Raw genomic sequence first — 14,945 nt, 5'->3', positions numbered from 1 at the left:
CTCTCCCTTGCAAGAGCTGTGAATTTATTGCTCACCTGCTAGGGCAGAGGCTTTGGTGATAAAGCCTCTTTTCACTGTCTGACTTGTGTATTCCTGTAGAGCTGTGGTAGAGATGTCATATTTAATCTTCAATAGTTAGTATTTCAGACTAGCAATTTCTGTGGTGTCAGCTCCTGTGGAACCTGTCCCAGAGGCAGAGGGAGCAGTGTTTAGGCTGTGCAGAGAGCTGCTCATGCTGGCAGTCACTGAAGTGGATGTGTGCCTGCTGCTGGCAGCAGTGGAAATCAGACTGTTTTGAGGGACTCTGTTCTCTGTTATGTCAGACTCAAACCTAAACTCATAACTTGGAGACCCCTGGCCTCTGCTTCAGCTACTGGGTTGCATGAATACCTTACTCTGGCATGCCCAGTACTGGTGGGTGGTGTTACCAGTTCAGCCCAGTGGCTTTGGATAAAAAGATTATTTTCTCATTTACAAATTGTCCTCCAGCCTTTGGTCTCTGTATTGCTGAGGGAGAGGAGGGATTGGTAGAGTGTGGCTTGTGCTGTTGGCTTGGTTGGATCACAGTGGTCTGTGGGGGGCTTAGTGTCTGGCTTTGTAGAGAGCAGAGGGCATTCAGTTTAAGAAGGACCTCAGGGAACTGCTTGAGAGAGTCCAGCACAGAGCTGCTGCAGGCAGTGGAACATCTCTCTGTGAGCACAGGCTGAGGGAGCTGGGGCTTGGAGCTGGGAGCAGAGCAGCCTGAGGGCTGCCCTCAGTGCTGAGGATAAAGCTGTGCAGGGCTGGAGCCAGGCTCTGCTCAGGGATGGCCAAGGACAGCACAAGGGGCACTGGGGACAAGCTGGAGCAGAGGAGGTGCCAGGGGAACAGGAGGGAAACCTTTGTCCCTGAGAGGGTGCTGGAGGCCTGGAGCAGGCTGCCCAGAGAGGTTGTGGAGTCTCCTGCTCTGGAGCCTTTCCAGCCCCACCTGGATGTGTTCTGTGTGCCCTGCCCTGGGTGCCCTGCTCTGGCAGGGGGTTGGGCTGGGTGAGCTCTGGAGGTCCCTTCCAAGCCCTCAGGTTCTGTGATTCAGGGGCAAGTCTTCCTGGTTCCCTGCAGCCCTCCGCAGCGCGTGGGCTGCAGCCCCGGGGCGCTGCGGGAGTGCTGCCAGCTGGGGTGCCCGCAGCAGCTCCTCTCCCGCAGGTGTGTCGGCACATCCGGAACGGAGACGTGCTGCTGCTGAACCGGCAGCCCACGCTGCACAGGCCTTCCATCCAGGCACACCGGGCCCGCATCCTGCCCGGGGAGAAGGTGCTGAGGCTGCACTACGCCAACTGCAAGGCCTACAATGCCGACTTCGACGGCGATGAGATGAACGCCCACTTCCCCCAGAGCGAGCTGGGCAGGGCAGAAGCCTACACATTGGCCTGCACTGATGAGCAGTATCTGGTTCCAAAGGTAAGGACACCTGAGAGGTTTACTAAGCACCCAGAGAGGTTTACTAACACCTGAAGGCACTTGGATCTTTTTTTGTTGGCTTGGATTGTGCCAAGAGAGGCAATGGCCTCCTGGCTTGGGGCAGAAGCAGGGTGGGCAGCAGGGACAGGAGGTGACCACCCCCCTGTGCTCAGCACTGGGCAGGCCACACCTGGAGTGCTGTGCTCAGCTCTGGGCCCTCCCTGCAGGAAGGACACTGAGGGGTTGGAGCCTGTCCAGAGCAGGGCAGTGAGGCTGGAGAAGGGCCTGGAGCCCCTGGGCTAGAGGAGGGGCTGAGGGAGCTGGGGGTGTTCAGGCTGGAGAAGAGGAGGCTGAGGGAGACCTGAAGGGAGGTTGGAGTGTGGAGGGGCCAGCCTCTGCTCCTTGGTGGCAAGGGACAGGAGCAGAGGCAGTGGTTCCAAGCTGCCCCAGGGGAGGCTCAGGCTGGAGCTCAGGAAATCCTTCTGCCCTGGAAGGGTTCTCAGAGATTGGCAGAGGCTGCCCAGGGCAGTGCTGCAGTTCCCATCCCTGGGAGTGTGTCAGCAGCCTGTGGAGCTGGTGCTTAGGGACATGGCTCAGTGCTTAGCCTGCAGTGCTGAGTGGAGGCTTGGCCTGGATGAGCTTGGAGGTCTCTTCCAACTGGATGTATCACAGTATCACAGTATAACTTAGTTTGGAAAGGACCTCGAGGATCATCGAGTCCAACCTATCAACACAGACCCCATGCCTAGACCATGGCACCAAGTGCCACGTCCAATCTCCCCTTGAACGCCTCCAGGGTCGATGACTCAACCACCTCCCTGGGCAGCACATCCCAATGACGAATGACTCGCTCGGTGAAGAACTTCCTCCTCACCTCGAGTCTAAACCTCCCCTGGCGCAGCTTGAGACTGTGTCCCCTTGTTCTGGTGCTGGTTGCCTGGGAGAAGAGACCAACCCCCAACTGGCTACAACCACCCTTCAGGTAGTTGTAGAGGGCAATGAGGTCTCCCCTGAGCCTCTTCTTCTCCAGGCTAAACAATCCCAGCTCCCTCAGCCTCTCCTCACAGGGCTGTGCTCAAGGCCTCTCCCCAGCCTTGTTGCCCTTCTCTGGACACCTTCAAGTGTTTCGATGTCCTTCTTAAATTGAGGGGCCCAGAACTGGACACAGGACTCAAGGTGTGGCCTAACCAGTGCAGAGTACAGGGGCACAATGACCTCCCTGCTCCTGCTGGCCACACTATTCCTAATGCAGGCCAGGATGCCATAGGCCCTCTTGGCCACCTGGGCACACTGCTGGCTCATATTCAGGCAGCTGTCAATCACCATCCCCAGAAGAGTCTCTTTATTGATTGTTGAAATGGTTTCCTGGTTTCTGTTCTGCTTTCACTTGTTCCCTTCACCTAAAGGAGGCCCAGCACAGCCAAACAGTCCTGTTCCTTTTAATCACAGACTCACAGAATGGTCTGGGTAGGAAGGGACCCTCAAAGGTCACCTAGTCCATCCCCTCTTCAGTCATCAGGGACATCCTCTGCTGGATCAGGTTGCTGTCCAGCCTCACCTTGAATAGCTCCAGGGGTGGAGCCCGAACCACCTCCCTGTTGCAGTGTTCCAGCAGCCTCCTGGTGCAGAACTTGTTCCTAACATCCAATCTAAATCTGCTCTGCTGTTGTCTGAAGCCATTGCTCCTAATGTCAGTGTCCAGAAGAGACTTAGCAGAGTTGTGCTGTGCTGATGATTTCTTTGTCTTATGAAATACCATCTGGAATAACTGTGGAAGCTGCTGGGAGATGACTTACTGCTCCTTCCCAACTCTCTCTTGTTGCCTCTCCAGGATGGGAAGCCACTTCCCGGCTTGATCCAGGACCACATGATTTCTGGGGTCAGCATGACCATCCGGGGCTGCTACTTCACCAGGGAGCAGTACATGGAGCTGGTTTACAGAGGGCTCACAGACAAGACAGGAAGAATTAAAACCTTGCCTCCAGCCATCATGAAACCACAGCGCTTGTGGACAGGAAAGCAGGTAGCTTCCAGTGCACTGGGCTAAGGAGTGCTGCTGCTTCCTAAGCAGACAGGGTGCTCATGCTGGAGCCAGTGCTGCTGGGAGCTGCTGAGAAGCCAGATCCCAGCATCTGACAGCACACACCTCGGGCTGTGTTACTGAGAGTCACTTTCACTGCAAGTGACAGCGTGGAGGAGAACTTGAGCTGCTTGCCGCTCTGCAGTGTCCCTGGTGCAGGTGCAGTGCTGCAGCGCACAGGCTGGGGAGCAGAGGAGCCATCTGTTGCTCATAGTGAACTAAGTTATACCAGGCAGTGCTTTTGACTCTCTGAACTTAAAATAGTAGGGAAAGGTTCTGGTATTGGAGTTTTGGGTGGAGATCATCCTTAGGTTGATGTCACATCTGAGGTGAGTGCTCCACTGTCTGCTGTTGAGGAGAGTTGAACACTCAGTCCCAGTGGTACATCTCAGAGCATAGCAGGGGAAGTTTTCTCTCAGCTTGTCTGGGAAACCCCAGCAGGCAGCTCTTTGTTTTCTATATCCATGTGGATATAGCTCACTACTGGAAAAACCTCTGGTGCCTTCTGCTTCTGCATATTGAGCTGTCTCAGCTCGATGATCTTTCAAAGGCAGAGGAACAAGGGGATGTTCCTGTCTTGTCAACAGGGGATTTCCAAGCCTTTAAAGCTTTGTTGTTAGTGTGTGTAAGATAACTGCTCTTCTCCTCCATCTGAGAACTGAGAGAGGAATGGCTCCTCCCCCCCTGCCTGCTTCTTACAGGTTGTCTCCACCTTGTTAATCAACATCATCCCAGAAAACCACATCCCGCTGAATCTGACTGGGAAGGCTAAGATTGGGGGCAGAGCCTGGGTAAAGGGACCTGCAAACAGATGTCTGAACCTGGACTCCATGTGTGAATCTCAGGTATGCTGGGGCAGCAGCTCTGCAGGCTGGGCAGGGCTGTAACAAAATGCTGTAGACAGCAGAGGAATGGGAAGGGAAGCAGAAGTGCAGCCAAGTGAAACCAGGTACAAACAGCAGTGGTGATTAGAGGATAGGGCTTGGCATCAGGAAAAGCTCTGCTCTGATCTTGCCTGGTGCAGATTCCTTCTGCTTTTATTAGACCATGGTCAATAGGACAGTCTAGTTGGAGGCCTGTGTCTAGTGGAGTCCCTCAGGAGTCAGTACTGGGACCAGTGCTGTTCATCAAAGACCTGGAGGGCACAGAGGCACTGCCAGCCAGTTTGCTGAGGACACCCCTCAGGCTGTGCTGCCATTCAGTGAGACCTGGACAGGCTGAGAGCTGGGTGGGGAGGAACTGAATGACATCCAACAAGGGCAAGAGCAGAACCTGGCATCTGGGGAAGAACATCCCCAGGGACCAGGATAGGTTGGAGACTGACCTGTTGGAGAGCAGCTCTGAGGACAGGGACATGGGGGTCCTGATGGACTGAAGGATGCCCATGAGCCAGCAATGGCCAATGGCATTCTGGGGTGGATTGGAAGGGTTGTGGTCAGTAGGTCCAGAGAGGTTCTCCTGCCCCTCTGCTCTGCCCTGCTGAGGCCACATCTGGACTCTTGTGTCCAAAGACAGGTCAAGGGGCACTGGGGGCAAGCTGGAGCAGAGGAGGTGCCATGGGAACAGAAGAGAAAACTTTGTCCCTGGGAGGGTGCTGGAGGCCTGGAGCAGGCTGCCCAGAGAGGTTGTGGAGTCTCCTGCTCTGGAGCCTTTCCAGCCCCACCTGGATGTGTTCTGTGTGCCCTGCCCTGGGTGCCCTGCTCTGGCAGGGGGTTGGACTGGATGGTGTCCAGAGGTCCCTTCCAACCCCTCATGTTCTGTGGTTCTGTGACATTGTTTGTCTGTGTAGCTGGGACGTTACAGATGGTGCTAGAGCTTTTATTTCTGCTCTCAGTGCTGTGTGTTGCTGCCCTGACCACGTTTAACTGTTCACAGTGAGGGGGCTGTCTTCATGGGCATCACCCAGTAGCACCTGCAGGGATCACAGGATCACCACTTCTGTTTTCTCCATAGCTGTGCTCTGTTTTTCAGGTTGTTATTAGAAATGGGGAGTTGCTGTGTGGAGTCCTGGACAAAGCTCACTTTGGCAGCTCTGCCTACGGCCTGGTCCACTGCTGCTATGAGATCTATGGGGGCGCCACCAGCGGGAAGGTGCTGACATGCCTGGGCCGGCTCTTCACTGCCTATCTGCAGCTCTACAGGGGTTTCACACTGGGTGAGTGCCACAGGGCTGCAGCACCTCCCCACATACAGAGCAGGCATTGATGGACACCATAGATTCATAGGATGGGTTGGATTGGAAGGGACCTCAGAGATCATCTAGTTCCAAGCCCTTTGCCAAGGGCAGGGACACCTTCCCCTAGCCCAGGTTGCTCAAAGCCTCATCCAGCCTGGCCTTGAGCACCTCCAAGGAAGGGACATCCACAGCCTCCCTGGGCAACCTGTGCCAGTGTCTCACCACCCTCACTGGAAAGAATTTCTTCCTAATCTCCAATCTCAATCTCCCTTCTTCCTGCTCTAAGCCATTGCACTTGTTGTATCACTACAAGCCACTCTATAAAGTCCCTCCCCTCTGCAAGACTGCTGAGGTCTCCCTGAGACCTTCTCCAGGCTGAACAGCCCCAGCTGTCTCAGCCTGTCCCCACAGTGGACATGGGGAGAGTCCTGCACCTGTACAAGTGAGGGGTTAGCATGCTGGAAAGCAGCTCTGTGAAGAAGGACCTGGGATTGCAGATGGACAACAGGTTCCCTGCAGCCAGCAATGTACCCTTGTGGCTGGCAAGGCCAACGGCATCCTGGGGTGCATCTGGAAGAGTGTGGCCAGCAGGCTGAGGAAGGGTCTTGTCCCCCTCTATCGTGCCCTAGCAAGGCTACATCTGCAGTACTGGGTCTAGTTCTTGGCTCCCCTGATCAGGAGAGACAGAGGAACACAAAGATGCTGAGGGCACTAGAACATCTATGTGATGAGGAGAAACTTGGAGCTCTGGAGCTGTTAGCCTGGAGAAGAGCAGACCCAGAGGGAATCTTCTCAGTGCTCAGCAAGAGCTAAAGGGTGGGGGAAAGGGGATAGGAGAAGACCTCTTGTCAGTGGTGCCCCAGGACAAGGGGCAATGGGCACAAACTGGAACCCAGGAGGTTCCATCTGAGCAGGAGGAGAAACTTCTTTGGTGTAAGGGTGCTGGAGGCCTGGAGCAGGCTGCCCAGAGAGGTTGTGGAGTCTCCTGCTCTGGAGAGATTCCAAACCCACCTGGGCAAGCTGCTGTGGGTGCCCCTGCTGGAGCAGGGGGGCTGGATGAGGTGGTCTCCTGAGGTGCCTTTCAAGCCCCACCAGGCTGGGCTTCTGTGAATCTCTGTGCTCTGTGTCTCTCACAGGGATTGAAGATATCTTGGTTAAGCCTGAAGCAGATGAGAAAAGAGACAAAATCATTGAGCGGTCACGGCAGGGCGGGGTTGGGGTAAGTCTCTTGCAGGGTTTGTTTCCTTCCCACCATTGAAATTGTTTGCACTCCTGCCCTGTTTAACCTCCCTGTGTTTTACTTGCAGGCTGTTAGAGCTGCTCTTAATTTGCCAGAAGCAGCTTTGTGTGAGGAGGTGCAGGGGAAATGGCAGGATGCCCATCTCTGCAAAGACCAGAGGGACTTCAACATGGTTGATCTGAAGTTCAAGGAGGAAGTGAACAATTACAACAACGAAGTTAACAAGGTTGGCATCAGGGCACCTGTGTTTGCTAATCTGGTTTGGAGACTTTCTTACTGAGTTAATGGAATGGTGCTGAGGGCTGCCTGACTCTTCTGGAGGCTGAAGCTTTCCATCTGTCCCTAGCATGAGGCTTCACATGCTGCCTTACTTCCCTGAAGGAGAAGATGGTTTGGTACTCAAGGTGCTTGTAAAATGCTGGATAGTTTGTGGTTGCTCAGCATCTCACTTGCCTAAAGCTTCTGCAGCAATTGGGTCAGTTTGTTATTCTATTAATAGTGCTTTGGTTTTGTTCCCTTCACCCCACCATAACTCTTTAGGTTTGCATGCCCCATGGCCTCCACAGGAGCTTCCCAGAGAACAACTTGCAGCTGATGGTGCAGTCAGGAGCCAAAGGATCCACTGTGAACACAATGCAGGTAATACAGCTGGATACTCAGCAGCTGCTTCTCTTAGGTGGTTTGTCCTGCAGTGTGAGCTACTGAGAAGCTCTTGTGTGGATAACTGATACCACAGCAAGGTTTTTGTTCTGGGCTTTTGAAGAGAGAGGCCTTTGGCATGGGGAAATTGTAGAAGAATGTGATAAAGAGCTCAGTGAGTGCTAGAGGAGAGTCCACATTCAGTGAACCTTCTGGGTTTGAATTGGGGCCTTCTGCATTGGGGTTTATAGAACCAGGAGGCCTCCTTTTGGGAAAGAATGCTGCAGGTCATACAGACAGTCTGCTGCAGGAGAAAGCTTCTCTTGGAGACTGACTCCTTTGTGCCATACTTCCACTACTGAATAGGAACAGCTGGGACAAAAGGAGCAGCCTTCCAGTACCTGAAAGGGACCTGCAGAAAAGCTGGGGAGGGACTGTTGACAAGGGCTTTTAGTGATAGGGTAAGAGAGAATGGATTGAAGCTGAAAGAGGGAAAATCTAGACTGGAGATTAAGAAGAAATTCTTGAGAGTGAGGGTGGGGAGACACTGGCACAGGTTGCCCAGGGAAGTTGTGGATGCCCTCTCACTGGAGGTGTTCCAAGGCCAGGCTGGATGAGGCCTGGAGCAGCCTGGGCTGGTGGGAGGTGTCCCTGCCCATGGCAGGGGGTTGGAACTGGATGATCTTGAAGGTCCCTTCCAAACCAACCCATTCTGTGAATCTCTGAGTCTGTGCACTAGATGTTACCTTGCTTGTGGTAGGAATGGCAGCATAGGCAGCAGGCAGTGCTGTACAATCCTGTCTCAGAATGACCAAAGCTCAGGATGGGGCTTTGAGGGCTTGGGCTTGGGTTTAGTACACTGCTGAGAGGTGTTGTAGGGGCCTTAAAAAAGTATTTCCAGTACTTGTCCTTTCACATCTCTTTGCTTTACAACAAACATTCAGAATGAGGGGGGAAATGTTGAGATGAGGCAGGGCTGGAACATCTTCAGGAGGCCAGGTGAGGTTTGCCTGCCTTCCCTGCCCGAGAGCAGCAAGGAGAGTTAATGAACATGGTGGCACTGAGTTTTTCTAGAAAAGCTGTTGACTAAAGTGAGCAAAAGGAGTGATGGCCAAGTGATGTCTCCTTTTTCCTGGCACCTTCAGATTTCCTGCTTGCTGGGCCAGATCGAGTTGGAAGGCCGCAGGCCCCCGCTGATGGCGTCTGGCAAATCGCTGCCCTGCTTCCAGCCTTACGACTTCTCCCCTAGCTCAGGAGGGTTTGTGACTGGCAGGTTCCTCACTGGGATCAAACCTTCTGTAAGTGGAGGACTGCTGTGCTAATACTGAAGTGTATTTAAATCAAGAGGCTGCCCAGGGCAGTGGTGGAGGGGTTTGGAAGCCGTGGGGGTTGGCAGGGGCCGTGGTGAGCTGGCAGTGCTGGCTCAAGGTTTGGCCTTGGACCTGAGGGATTTTTTTTCCAACCTGAACAATTCTGTCATTCTGTGGTTTTAATACAGAGTGTCTGCAATAAATCAGCCTGGTTCCTATGTAGATTTGAGAAGGAGCAAACCATGCCAGCCATGGTGTCCTCCTCAGCAGAATGCTGATGGTGTTGTGCTTACCTCTAGGAGTTCTTCTTCCACTGCATGGCTGGCAGGGAAGGCCTTGTGGATACAGCTGTCAAAACCAGCCGGTCTGGCTACCTGCAGAGGTAAGGGGCTTGGCTTAGAATGTGAGACTTCAGAAGGCCCTTGAGTTTGTTTGGGATGGTGTTGGTGGTGAGCATGTAGCAGAAGCAACTTTCCTTTAGGAGAAATCTTTTTCCTGCACAAGATGTACGAAGGTAGGCAGCTCCGTTTTCCTTGGCCACGTCCTGTGGCCCTTCTCTTTATTCAGGCAACACCTCTGGTATGTAGAGGAAGAAGGACCTTTTTTAGCAAGAGGCTAAAGGAGGGATGCCTCCTCCTTTCAGACAGCCCTTTAGAAGGGATAGCAGAAACAGAGGACAGTTTGCTGGTTCATGTTAAGTCACTTTACTCCAAGGAAACTGGAGGGAGAAATGTGCAGAAAGCTTTGCAGTGTGGAATTAGAATGGGTTGGTTTGGAAGGGACCTTAAAGATCATCCCTGCCATGGGCAGGGACACCTCCCACCAGCCCAGGTTGCTCAAGGCCTCATGCAGCCTGGCTTTTGAGGAGACATCCACAGCTTTGGGCAGCCTGTTCCAATGTGTCATCACCTTCACAGTGAAGATTCCTTCCTGATGCATAATCTAATTATACCCATGTTTGGGGCTGTTCAGCCTGGAGAAGAGAAGGCTCCAGGGAGACCTTAGAGCTGCATTTCAGTACCTGTAGGGGAAGGCTGAAGAGGGACTGTTCAGAAGGGCCTGTGGGGATAGGACAAGTTTGGATGTGGAGCAGGGCAGAGTTAGATTGGACACCAGGAGGAAGTTTTTCACTGAGGGTAGTGAAATACTGGAACAGGTTGCCCAGAGAGGTGGTGGAGGCTCCATCCCCGGAGACATTCAAGGTGGTGGGGCCCTGAGCAACCTGGTATAGTTGAAGAGGGTTCCTTCCAACACAATGTGTTCTGTGATGCTGTGATTCTGCCCTTTCTCAGGGTCTGTCACTACCTAATACCATTGTGCAGGTCACCTGTGTGCTGTCTGTATGAGTTACGGCTTCCAGAATTCCCGATCAGCTCTTAAGTGCACTTAAAATACCAATGAGACAGTGTTTCTCCTGTTAGGGTTAGATATCCCTGTTGCTCTGTAGCCTCCTAACAAGGTTTCTTGTTTCCCCTTTTCCTCTGGCACAGGTGCATCATCAAACATTTGGAAGGGCTGGTGGTTCAGTATGACCTGACTGTACGAGACAGCGATGGCAGCGTGGTGCAGTTCCTGTATGGAGAGGATGGGCTTGACATCCCTAAAACCCAGTTCCTACAGCCTGAGCAGTTTCCTTTCATTGCAGACAACTATGAGGTGCAACACCTAAAGCCTGAGTGTTTGTGTGAGCTGGAGGGGGAGGCTGGAATGCATGGAGACCATCTGGCATGCCTGCTAGGGATCCAGTGGCACAGCTGGATCTCAGGCACTCCCAGACTAACCTACATTTTGAGTTGCCATTGTGTGCACAGTGTGGCAGATCTGAAGCCTGGGGCCTGATTTAGCAATCTGTTTGCAGAGACCATCAAGAGCTCTCCCTGTTCTCACCTACAATACTCTGCACTTGGACTCAACACTGATGGCTTCTGACTTCTGCCAAGCTTGATTCACTTCCTTTCAGCAGTGTCACCACTGCTGGTCAGGAATGGCAGGAGTGAGATAAAGATAATGAGGAGTTTTGCCTCAGTTGGGTTGAGAAACAGTTTTGAAAATGGTTTTACAGCAGCTGAGCATTTTGAGTGGCAGCAGCTGAGCTTTCCAGTTTGCCTCTTCTGCTACAGTGAGCATTGAGAAAAGGATAATCATACAGGTGACTTTCTTGCAGGTAATCCAGAAGACAAATCATCTGGATGAAGCTTTAGCAAGGATGGAGTCTCACCAAGCTAACCAGCAGTTCAAAGCCATCAAGAAGTGGCAAGCCAGGCACCAAAACTCTGGGCAAAGAGAAGGAGGCTTCCTCACCTTTTCCCAGAAGAAACTGGCAAGTGTGAAAGCACAGATTCCAGAAGGAGAAATCAAAAATGGGAGAGACCCAGTGACCTTGCAGGTAACACAGGAGCAGCTGAGCTGCTGAGCCCTTGAGAAAGCTGCAGAATCCAGTGGCTCTTTTTTTAATGTCTTAATGTGTCTCAGAGTGGTTCACAGTCTGTTCATGTGAGCTGCCTGTGGAAGGAATCGCCTCAGCTGTTGCAGTGGTGAACCTGATACTCACTTACTGAAGTCTGTAGGCCCAACAGTTAGGGCAGAGGTCCAAAGGCCTGAGAGCAGGCTGGTTTTAGAGAGCAGCCCATGTCCCTGGGTGAGCTGGGGAAGTGGGTTTGTTTCCTTGGTGGTAGCTTGGGTGTGCTGTAGGGTTTTTTCCATGAACACAGAGTGTATCTCTTGGATGGACTGATGCTTGCTCATTGGAGGAGAGCCTGTTTAAATAGACTGGAGGGCTGAGCCAGTCCTGCCTTCTGCTTAAGCCTCTTGTACCTCAGGGCTCTAATCTCTGTGTTGTGTCCTTGCTTTCACAGGGAGTTTACTCTGGTAGAATAAGGACACTTAGCATGAAACTGAGGTGAAAGTGTTAAGGGAGCTGTGAGCCTGTCTGCAAACACCCTGCAGTCCCAGCTTGATCCATTCAGGAGTGCTGAGGTTGTGTTGCTATTGGCACTTCTGATAACATTCGAAACTGTTTGGCCTGGGGATTCATTCACTCTTGTTTTTGTTTCAGTAGCTAGGCAGATAAAGCTCCATGCTTCTGTCTCAGCTAAGTGGACAGACTTCTATACCATGAACAAACTCTTCCTTCACAGAGCAGCAGGGCCTGTACAAGACAGGGTCAGCACTTCTGCCATGGGGACTTGTTTGTTTTATTTGGTATTAACTTCTTCCTTTATTAAATGCAACAGTTGAAAAGTGACTTCAGAGACTGGCAAGCTGAAGACAGGAATGGAGTGGGTCCAGCGGAGGGCTGGAGCCCATCTGCTATGAGGGAGCTGGGGGTGTTCAGCCTGCAGAAGAGAAGGCTCCAGGGAGACCTATGGCAACCTGAAGGGGCTACAAGAAGGCTGTAGAGAGACTGTTTGCAAAGGCCTGCAGGGACAGGACCAGGGGCAATGGCTTCAAACCAGAGCAGAGCAGATTGAGATTGGATGTGAGGAACAAGTTCTGCCCCAGGAGGCTGCTGGAACACTGCAGCAGGTTGCCCAGGGAGGTGGCTGAGGCTCCATCCCTGGAGCTGTTCCAGGTGAGGCTGGAGAGGGCTCTGGGCAGCCTGCTCCAGTGGAGGATGTCCCTGCTGAGTGCAGAGGGAGTTGGACTGGGTGACCTTTGGAAGATTCTTCTAACCCAGAGCATTCTGTGATTCTGTGAATCTGGAAAATGGAATCTGTGTGTCAGAGCTCTGCTGGGCTGTTGGCCTTGAATGTGACAGCTGCAGGCCTGGGAGGCTCCTTTGTTGTGGCCAGCTTTAGACAGGCGAGGTGGTGAGTAGCTACAAGTAAGGACTAAATAACTCCCTCAGTATCAAGTCATCCTTAGAGGACTGCTTTTCACTGATCTCTGGGGAAGTTACCATGGATAGGCAGGTGACTGATTCAGGCTAGCAAAGAATCTTGAAACCCTTTGAGGTCACAAGTGTGAAGTGTCAGAGCACGGAGGGCACAAGGTCTGTAGCTTGAGCGGTTTGCCACCTCGCACCCAGCCTGCAGTTCTGTGCAGGGTGTCCCTCCCTGCTTCACTGTTGCCTGATCATCCCTGGTGGAAGCACTGTCCCACTCCCCTTCACCATCTCCTCTTGTTTCCAGTTGCTGAAGATGTGGTACGAGCTAGATGAGAAGAAACGAAGTAAGTACCTGAAGAAGGCAGCCAGGTGTCCCGACCCAAGCCTTGGGCTCTGGCGTCCAGACACTCACTTTGCATCTGTGTCAGAGACCTTTGAGAAGGGAGTTGCAGATTATGTCAGCAAGTGGGAATCTGAGAGCAAAGGAAGCTGTGTGCACCCAGCACTTCCTTCAGACAGGTGATGACTTCTCTGTCTTCTCTGCACTCAGTCAAAGCATAAAATACCTTTCTGTACTGTTTGCTAACACTAAAGAGTCTTTGTCAGCTCCTGGTTTGGCTGTGCCCTGTGTGAAAGACATCACTGGGGCTCAGAGTGGCTCCTGCCAGCCCAGCATGCTCGGTGTGCAGAGGAGGGGCCCTGCTTCTTCAGCCTCCAAACCTGCCTTTTCCATGCTTTAGCCTTTGGGGACTAACAGCAGCACCTGCTGTCACCCTGCATGTAAAATGGTACTTCAGCAGTTCTAACACCCAGACTCTGCTCCTGCCACACCTTGGAGTTAGCAGGGCAGTTCAGATGAGCAAGCTGGGAGTAAATGGAGTCTCTTTTGCCATCCTGGCAGCAGCACTGCAATGCAGTTCAGCCAAGGCTGAAGTCCAGACCAGAGTGGGACAGTTACTGCTGGTGTGTCCATGAAGCAGCAGGAAAGGAGCTAACCATTGGACTGAGAAATGTTTAAGGCTCTTCTGAGCTCTCTATTTTGTACTACACCGAGCTAAACCTCCTCTTCCCTGTCTTCAGGCTGAAGGACTTGCTGTATTTGAAGTGGCAGCGATCTCTTTGTGACCCAGGAGAAGCTGTGGGGCTTCTTGCAGCTCAGAGCATTGGGGAGCCTTCCACACAGATGACTCTGAACACCTTTCATTTTGCTGGCAGAGGTGAAATGAATGTCACACTGGGTATCCCAAGGTGAGCCATCTGAACTGTGTTCTCAGTGGGTCCTTTGGCACTTACCTAGAAGTGCTTCACCTGGCTGGCAGGTGCAGCTGTGATCTTGAGGGCTAAGGACCCTTCAGCTGAGTGACAAATTGGGCCTGTTCTGAACTGTTTAGAATGGTTTACAATTTTCTGGTTGTTTTGGTTCCCTGTTCAGGTAGCACATCTCTGTGCAGGCCTTTTTTCTCTACTGATGGACAGCAAATGGCTTCTTTCTCCCAGGGTTTTAGTCAGTGCAGTAGAAGCCTAAGGATGTGGTGCTCTCTGGGTTTGCCCTCTGCTGATCTCTTCCTCTCCCTAGCAGCTTGGGAACATATTCCTTTCGTACATCTGATGTCACTGCAGCCATGCCATCTGGCATGTTCAGTACTCACCTGTGCAGAGAGAGCCTTAGTTTCTGGCAGCCAGGTTTCCCCTGGCTCTTCTGTTTGTGGCAGTGGCTTTGTCAGCACACACCTTTGCCAGTCATCAGCTGGTTGTGAGTAACAGGGCTGCTGGCCTCCTGCACTGGTGTGTGGGGTCTTGGGTGGGAAATGGTTGTGTTATGGCAGAGGAGGAGGGAAGGCAGACAAAGTGGAAGGAAGCATCTGTAGGAAGCAGGTTTCAGCAGCTCCATTCTTGGAACAGTTTCTCATTCTGCTTGTCCTGTTCCCATAATTGGGTGATAATCTAATTGAGGCAGTAGAGCTGCTGCTGTACTGTGCCTGATGAGCAGCCAGAGGAGAGGAGCTGTGCAAGGTCACCTCTTGAGAAATAATGACACTGAAGCAATCACTGCTGTTGCATAAAACCATACCACATCTGTGACAGAGGGCAGTGGCAGCAGTGCTGCTCAGACCCCTGTTGTTATCCATCTCCACACTCCCAATGGGAATTATCTATCCCAGGAAACTCTCTTGTCTCTTTGGACACCATATTACATTCTCTGAGCCTGGGAATGAAGTAAAATAAGAGGTGGGCAA

At 52.4% G+C, this 14,945-nt stretch overlaps 1 protein-coding gene across 4 annotated transcripts in view; it reads left to right on the top strand.

Annotated features, from left to right (window-relative positions):
- Window positions 1-14,945, top strand: part of POLR1A (RNA polymerase I subunit A) — a 51,638-nt gene that overhangs the window by 21,327 nt on the left and 15,366 nt on the right. For all 4 annotated transcript variants that reach the window (XM_068167688.1, XM_068167687.1, XM_068167690.1 and 1 more), the window contains 13 exons: window positions 1,183-1,437; window positions 3,269-3,460; window positions 4,219-4,362; window positions 5,489-5,672; window positions 6,830-6,912; window positions 7,001-7,159; window positions 7,474-7,572; window positions 8,718-8,870; window positions 9,182-9,264; window positions 10,373-10,538; window positions 11,047-11,268; window positions 13,013-13,227; window positions 13,789-13,956. In XM_068167688.1, the coding sequence (XP_068023789.1) occupies window positions 1,183-1,437; window positions 3,269-3,460; window positions 4,219-4,362; window positions 5,489-5,672; window positions 6,830-6,912; window positions 7,001-7,159; window positions 7,474-7,572; window positions 8,718-8,870; window positions 9,182-9,264; window positions 10,373-10,538; window positions 11,047-11,268; window positions 13,013-13,227; window positions 13,789-13,956 (2,123 nt within the window). The remainder of the gene's footprint in view (window positions 1-1,182; window positions 1,438-3,268; window positions 3,461-4,218; window positions 4,363-5,488; window positions 5,673-6,829; window positions 6,913-7,000; window positions 7,160-7,473; window positions 7,573-8,717; window positions 8,871-9,181; window positions 9,265-10,372; window positions 10,539-11,046; window positions 11,269-13,012; window positions 13,228-13,788; window positions 13,957-14,945) is intronic.

Source organism: Melanerpes formicivorus, unplaced genomic scaffold (genome assembly GCF_026170545.1).
Source record: "Melanerpes formicivorus ecotype bairdi unplaced genomic scaffold, bMelFor1.0.p_v2 SCAF_121, whole genome shotgun sequence".
Taxonomy (NCBI): Eukaryota; Metazoa; Chordata; class Aves; order Piciformes; family Picidae; genus Melanerpes; species Melanerpes formicivorus.
This window is presented reverse-complemented; position numbering and strand designations above follow the sequence as displayed.